General features: G+C 63.6%; 3 protein-coding genes across 4 annotated transcripts; 1 reads left to right on the top strand and 2 right to left on the bottom strand.

The window, feature by feature from the left end:
* The first annotated feature begins 42 nt into the window (after positions 1 to 42).
* On the top strand, positions 43 to 1,911 carry TSPAN10 (tetraspanin 10). The gene is made up of 3 exons (XM_071573990.1): positions 43 to 78; positions 465 to 1,042; positions 1,605 to 1,911. The coding sequence occupies exons 1-3, from the start codon at positions 43 to 45 to the stop codon at positions 1,909 to 1,911; spliced, it is 921 nt and encodes a 306-aa protein (XP_071430091.1).
* A 644-nt stretch (positions 1,912 to 2,555) lies between these two features.
* Positions 2,556 to 3,853, bottom strand: PDE6G (phosphodiesterase 6G). 2 transcript variants are annotated; one of them, XM_071573625.1, is made up of 4 exons: positions 3,765 to 3,853; positions 2,984 to 3,211; positions 2,851 to 2,891; positions 2,556 to 2,757 (listed from the first exon to the last, which is right to left on the bottom strand). In XM_071573625.1, the coding sequence occupies exons 2-4, from the start codon at positions 3,127 to 3,129 to the stop codon at positions 2,681 to 2,683; spliced, it is 264 nt and encodes an 87-aa protein (XP_071429726.1). In that variant the 5' UTR covers positions 3,130 to 3,211; positions 3,765 to 3,853; the 3' UTR covers positions 2,556 to 2,680. The 2 variants fall into 2 exon arrangements, with proteins under 2 accessions (XP_071429726.1, XP_071429727.1); XM_071573626.1 differs by having other exon boundaries at positions 2,984 to 3,208; positions 3,765 to 3,831.
* Positions 3,854 to 4,264: 411 nt separating this feature from the next.
* Positions 4,265 to 6,051, bottom strand: OXLD1 (oxidoreductase like domain containing 1). Its single transcript, XM_071573645.1, has 2 exons — positions 5,995 to 6,051; positions 4,265 to 5,445 (listed from the first exon to the last, which is right to left on the bottom strand). Exons 1-2 carry the CDS (start codon positions 6,037 to 6,039, stop codon positions 5,065 to 5,067), a joined length of 426 nt encoding a protein of 141 aa, XP_071429746.1. The 5' UTR covers positions 6,040 to 6,051; the 3' UTR covers positions 4,265 to 5,064.
* Positions 6,052 to 6,165: the final 114 nt, after the last annotated feature.

The raw sequence follows: 6,165 nt of genomic DNA, 5'->3' as shown, positions 1-6,165 counted from the left end.
CGCAGCCCCTCACATGATGGGAGTGTGACCAGGGTCGGGGCCATGGAGCTCAGCGAGAGAGCCCGGCTGCTGCCACGGGTACCCCCGGGGCTGGGGACATCTGGGGGGCCGTGGGACAGGGGGATGCTTTTGGGGGGACAAGGGGACATGGGGATACTTTTGGGGGCTGTGGGATGGGGACAAGGAGTTGTTTTTGGGTGACAGGGGATATTTTGGGGGTTATGGGACAGGGGGACCAGGGGGATGTTTTGGGGGGCTGTGGGACAGGGGGATGTTTTCGGGGGGGCTGTGGGACAGGGGCACGCAGGGATGTTTTTGGGGTCTGTGGAATGTTTTGGGGGGCTGTGGGACAGGGGGACATGAGGATGTTTTTGGGGTACGGGGGGATGTTTTGGGGGGCTGTGGGACAGGGGCACACAGGGACATTCAGGGGGCTGTGAGTGGCTCCCCTGTCCCCTGTGCAGGTGTCCAGGCTGGCAGAGCTCCCCTCCTCCTTCTGCTCCGATGAGGATGATGATGGTGACCTGCCGTGCAGGGACATGGCCCAGCAGGACCCCTGGCCGTGGTGCCCCCCCAGACCGAGCCCCTTCAGTCGCTGTGTGCGCTGCCTGGCCTTCCTCTGGAACCTGCTCTTCCTGCTGCTGGGGCTGCTGCTCCTGGCGCTGGGGGTCTGGGGGCTGCTGGCCAAGGCTGCCCAGCACCTTGGGGCACCCCTGGGCTCGGACCCCATGCTGCTGTTCCTGCTGGGCGGGCTGGGGGCCAGCGCCGTGTCCCTGGCGGGCTGCCTGGGCGCCCTCCGTGCCAGCCCCTGCCTGCTCCGCTTCGTCCTGGGGGCCCTGCTGACCCTCGGGGGGCTGCAGGTGCTGGGGGGGCTCCTGCTGGTGCTGGCGCGGCGGCGGCTGCGGGACCTGCTGCGGGACCTGCTGCTGCTCTGCCTCCTGCGCTACCGGGACGACCCCGACCTGCAGTTCCTGATGGACGAGGTGCAGCGGAGCCTTCAGTGCTGCGGGCTCGACTCCTATCGCGACTGGGAGAGCAACCCGTGAGTCGGGGCCGTGCGGGTGTGCTGGGGGGAGACCATCCCTGCCCCAGGGCTGGGGACACCCTCTTGGGGTGGGACCCCATCCCTGCCCCAGGGCTGGGGACACCCTCTTGGGGTGGGACCCCATCCCTGCCCCAGGGCTGGGGACACCCTCTTGGGGTGGGACCCCATCCCTGCCCCAGGGCTGGGGACACCCTCTTGGGGTGGGACCCCATCCCTGCCACAGGGCTGGGGACACCCTGTTGGGGTGGGACCCCATCCCTGCCACGGGACTGGGAACCCCCTCTTGGGGTGGGACCCCATCCCTGCCACGGGACTGGGAACCCCCTCTTGGGGTGGGACCCCATCCCTGCCACAGGGCTGAAAATCCCCCCATTCCATGTGGGATCTGTTCTGGAGACTCATCTTTGGGGTGGGGGGAGCCCCAGAACAGTTCCAGAAAAGAGAGGGCTGAGCCAGGCCCCGTGGTTGGTGTCCAGCTCCATGTCTGGGAGGGTTTGGGAGACCCATCCCTGCACCCCAAATGTGTGTGGACCCACATGTCTCTCTGTTCACCCCACAGGTACTTCAACTGCAGCTCCCCGGGGGTGCAGGCGTGTGGCGTGCCGGGGTCCTGCTGCCAGGACTCACCCCAGAGCGGCTCCGTGCCCAACGCCCAGTGTGGGTTCGGGGCTCTGGCACTGGGGCCGGCGGCGGCGGGTGCTGTGGTGCATGTGGGGGGCTGTGAGGCTGCACTGGGAGCGTGGCTGAGGAGCCAGGCTGGTGCCATCGCCGTTGGTGCCACCGCCCTGGTGCTGGTGGAGGCCGTGGGCGCGTTCATGGCACTGAGGGTGCTCAGGGATGCCGTGGCTTTCCGGGCATGGGGGTGAGGGGTGCTGGGGGTGTGGGGGAGGCTGGTCCAGCCCAAAGTAGACTTTGTCAGGATCCTGAACCCCTCTGTGTCCTTGTTCATCCTGCTGGCCTGGTTACCCTGGGGCTGGCACAGGCTGCGGGTGTGCTCGTGGCACTGAACAGCACTCGGGGACATCGTGGCTTTCTGGGTGTGGGAGCGAGGGCACTGGGGGTTTGGGATATTGGAAGGGTCTTGTCCAGCCTGAAATAAACCTTGTCAGATGCCTGAACACATCCCTGTCCTGTCCATCCCACCATCAGCACCAGTGTGGCCACTGAGGGTGCTCGGGAACATTGTGGATGTTGGGATGGGGACATCAGGTGTGAGGGGATGCTGGGGATTTGGGGATATATGGGGGGCTGGTCCAGCCAAAAATAAACCTTATCAGAGGCCTGAACACATCCCTGTCCTGTCCATCCCACCATCAGCACCAGTGTGGCCACTGAGTGTGGTTGGGGACATCAGGTGTGAGGGGATGCTGAAGATTTCGGGATATATGGGGGCTGGTCCAGCCCAAAATAAACCTTGTCAGAGGCCTGAACCCCAGGTCTGTTCTGTTTGTCCCCCCCATGCTGTGGGGAGACACTTTCCCCCACACCCCCTGGATCATGACACAGCTCCTGTGCTCGTTTGGGTTTAATGATTTAATTTTCCCAAGCAGAGCCCCACTGCATGAGTGGAGCATCCTCTACCTACACAGCACTACGTGGCAGCTGACCCAGCCTCAGTCAGGGCCTGCCCCCATCCTAGATGATGCCATACTGAGCCAGCTCGTGCAGCTCCAGGTGGCTGAAGGCCTCCCAGGGACAGATGACGGTGATGTCTGGGGAGAGCAGAGCACAGAGGTTGTGGCTGGGTGACCACCCCCCCAGCCCGTGAACCCCCCACTGCCAAAGAGAGGATGGGACCCCCATACCTGTTCCCAGCCCTTCCATGCCTGGGATGTCGTCACCAAACCTGCAGGGAGAGAGGGGGTGTCTGATGTGACCCCCAGGGAGCCCCCCCACTCCATGCTCTGTCCCTCCACCCTGGGGCCTGTCCCCACTTACCCCTGCACCCCCTTTTTGGGGGGTTTGCTTTTGAACTGCCTCGTCTGCCTTTGTTTGAACTTGGGGGGTCCCTTCCGGGGGGTGGCGGGACCTCCGGTCACCCTCGTGGCCGATTTCACCTCCAGCTTGGGGGGCTCCAGGCTCATGGCTGGGGGGGCTGGCAGCCAGCCCCGGGGCACGGCGTTCTCTGTGGATCTGGTGCTGGCACGGGGCAGCTCCTCACACCTGCTGCAAGGGGAATGGGGGGGCACCAGCTTCTCCTCCCACTCTGTGCCCTTTTGGCTTTGTGGGGCCCCCTCCCCTCAGTGCTGGTTCAGCCCAGGCCCAACCCACTAAACCTCTTTCTCCAAAGGCAGGAAAGGGCATCCTGGGGGGCACCAGACCTGCAGCCACTCCCTGGGGCTGTTCCTTCATCCTGTGCACCCCAACCCCAGCATGGATGTGACACCTGGGACCCCTCATGGCACTGCTTGGACATCCCCCACATCTCGCCCCAGGGCCAGGAGTGTGGTTTGGGGTGGTGGGCACCCCAGGCTGGGCAGGGGATGGCACAAGGGCTCCATCCCTCCTCCAGGCACCGGGAGTGGGAATTCTGCAGTGCAAGACCCAGCAGCAGCATGAGGGGTTCAGCCCCACTGCAGAGTCCAAGATCTGTGCACAGGCCTGGGAAGAAGGATCCAAACCAGGGAGATGTTCCTGAATGCAGGAATAGCAGCACAGCAACCCCAAGTTCCATCCTGTCCCATCCCTTCCCAACGCGCCCCTGGACCCCCCAACTCACACAGTCCCACGGATCCCACGGCCAGTGCTGCTCCCTCCGTCCCACAGCCTGGAGATGCTCTGGGGGGCTCTTCAGGAGGGAGATTTATCCTGGCCAGAGGTAATAGGATTATTTATCTCCCTTCTCTCCCAAGGGGTAATCCGGTGTCCTTCCCCTGCTCTGGGTGGGGAGGGGGTGTCGGGATTAGTCCTGCTGGGACAGACCCAGTGTCCAGATGGGCAGCAGATCCCACACAGGGTGATCCTGCCTCCTTCTCCTGGGAGATCCCCCATTCCCAAAGAGGTTCCTTCAGCACCTCTTGATCCCAGCAGGAGGCTGAGACCCCCATTCCAGCCCTATTTCCAGCCCAGGTGGGGGGCCTGGCACAGGGGGTGCCCTCCCAGCACCATCCCTGCCTTTGCCACCACAGATCCAGCTGCAGAGGGTCTGGCAGCCCCTGCCCATGGTCAGTGTTGCTCCAAAGCTCCCCTAATCCAGCGCTAAAGCAATTAAAAACAGAATAATCTCAGCACACTTTAATTGAACTTCAGCCCCCACCACTAATTACAATTAGTTGTGCTCTAGGATTAGTGGGGATCCAGGAGTGTTTTCCATGGAGAACCAGCTACTTCCCTGGCAGAGAGCAGGACCCAGCTGTTAATTTGGGTTCGTTGGTGAGTGACACTCAGGGGCTTGGTGGCTCCTTGGAAAGCTCATCCAGAGATGACTGGGGGGGTTTTGAGGGGTCCCAATGGGTGTGAGTCCCTCAGAAGGGGGTGGGCTGGTTTGTTGGGCCAAATTCATGGTGTTTGAAGATGCAGGCAGAGGGAAAGGAAGAAAAGGCACCATGGAGAGCAGGATGTAACATCAGGGACAAGGACAGTGAGGCTGCTGCTTCCCACGTGCTCAGGGCCACACGCTGCCCCTCATGGAGAGGGGCCTAAGAGGCTTATGGGCAGGGGTCTGGCTTAAACCCCCCCCAAGGTGCTTAAATTCCAGCCAGGAGCACAAGGAGGAGGAGGAGGGCTGGGTGTGGGGGGCTGCCCCAGTCTGCCCTTGGCAGGGATTTGTCATCCCAGGAAGGAGCAGCATCCAGCTCTTGGGAAATCCGAGGCTTAGGACAGGCCTGAGCTGTTGTCTGTCCCCAAGGGCAGGATCCTCTGAGACTGGGAGGTGACATGGCCTCGAGTGACACCCCTGGGTTCCCGTGCTCAGCACACACAAATAAACTCTATAAATAACCCAAATCCAGATCCCACCACCCCACCTGAAGTGGGGGCTCCAGGCATATCCTGTCAGTTTTGGGGTCCCGGGGGGTGGCTCAGTCCTTCTTGGAGCGCAGTCTGATCTCCATCCTGAGGATCATCTTGATGTTCTCGTCCTCCACGTGCTGCTCCACGGCCGCCAGGGCCTGGGCTCCCCCATCACGGTGCCGCTCCAGCAGCTCCTCCACGTACCCCACCCACACACAGTTGGGGCAGCCGGTCCCGCAGCAGTGGGTGGGCGGGGGGGGCACCGGGGGGGCTGCAGGAGCGACTCCCCCATTGCCACTGGGGGGGTCTGTGCTGCTCTCGCTCCCTGGGGTGCTCGAGGAGCCGCTGGCCTTTCCTGGGGTGTCCAAGCGCTCCCGGAGGCTGGAGGTGTTGGCGGGGTGGGGGCACAGGGTCCCCTCTCTGGGCACCCCCCTGGCACTGCCTGGGGGCTGCAAGGAACAAGACACAGCTGCTGATGCCAGGCTGGGGGGACACAGAGGGGGCAGCTCTGGCTTTTGTGCCCCTAACTCAGCCACAACCCCTCCCCACCACCATCACCCCTCCAGCAGCTCCTCCTACCCCGTCAGCACTCCCATTTCCTCCTCCCCATCCCCAGCACTCCCACTCCCTCCCCAGCACCCCCATATCCCCTTCCCTCCACTCCCCAAGTCCCCCACCCCATTCCAGCACCCCCTTCTCTTCCTGCAGCCCCCACATCCCAACACCCCCTTGTCCCCCTCGGTCCCCTGTCCACCTGCACCCCCGATTCCTTCCTTGTCCTTTCTTGCCCTCCCAATTCCTTCCTTGTCCCCCCAATTCCTTCCTTGTCCTCCCAATTCCCTCCTTGTCACCCCAATTCCCCCACGCCTGTTCAGCACCCATTTCCCCCCGCTCGTCCCCTCCCCAGCAGCCTCCCACGACCCCCCGGCACCCCCGTGTGCCCCCGTATCTCACCCCCAGCACTCCGCTGTCCCCCCTTGTCCCCGGTCCCCGCTCACCGCCCGCCTCGCCCCCGCCAGGCCCCGCGTCCCCCGCAGCAGCATCCGCCCGGCCCCGCCCCCTGCCCGAGTGACAGCGCGCACAGCCAATGGCAGCTTGGCACAGCCAATGGGGCGGGACTTGTGGCGTTGGAGAGGCCAATGAGAAAGAGGGGCGGGGCCGAGAATCCG

The sequence above is a fragment of the Pithys albifrons genome, chromosome 19 (assembly GCF_047495875.1).
Source record: "Pithys albifrons albifrons isolate INPA30051 chromosome 19, PitAlb_v1, whole genome shotgun sequence".
Taxonomy (NCBI): domain Eukaryota; kingdom Metazoa; phylum Chordata; class Aves; order Passeriformes; family Thamnophilidae; genus Pithys; species Pithys albifrons.
The sequence above is the reverse complement of the archived record's forward strand: the minus strand, read 5'-3'. Positions and strand labels throughout refer to the sequence as shown.

Coding starts and splice junctions, on each gene's coding strand:
- OXLD1 (XM_071573645.1), bottom strand. CDS start 6,039: ATGCTGCTGCGGGGGACGCGGGGCCTGGCGGGGGCGAGGCGGGCG. Junction 5,446..5,994: donor TGGCGGGGGCGAGGCGGGCG/GTGAGCGGGGAC, acceptor TGTTCCTTGCAG/CCCCCAGGCAGTGCCAGGGG.
- PDE6G (XM_071573625.1), bottom strand. CDS start 3,129: ATGAGCCTGGAGCCCCCCAAGCTGGAGGTGAAATCGGCCACGAGGGTG. Junction 2,892..2,983: donor CCCAAAAAGGGGGTGCAGGG/GTAAGTGGGGAC, acceptor CTCTCCCTGCAG/GTTTGGTGACGACATCCCAG. Junction 2,758..2,850: donor CATGGAAGGGCTGGGAACAG/GTATGGGGGTCC, acceptor TGCTCTCCCCAG/ACATCACCGTCATCTGTCCC.
- TSPAN10 (XM_071573990.1), top strand. CDS start 43: ATGGAGCTCAGCGAGAGAGCCCGGCTGCTGCCACGG. Junction 79..464: donor GAGCCCGGCTGCTGCCACGG/GTACCCCCGGGG, acceptor TCCCCTGTGCAG/GTGTCCAGGCTGGCAGAGCT. Junction 1,043..1,604: donor CGCGACTGGGAGAGCAACCC/GTGAGTCGGGGC, acceptor TTCACCCCACAG/GTACTTCAACTGCAGCTCCC.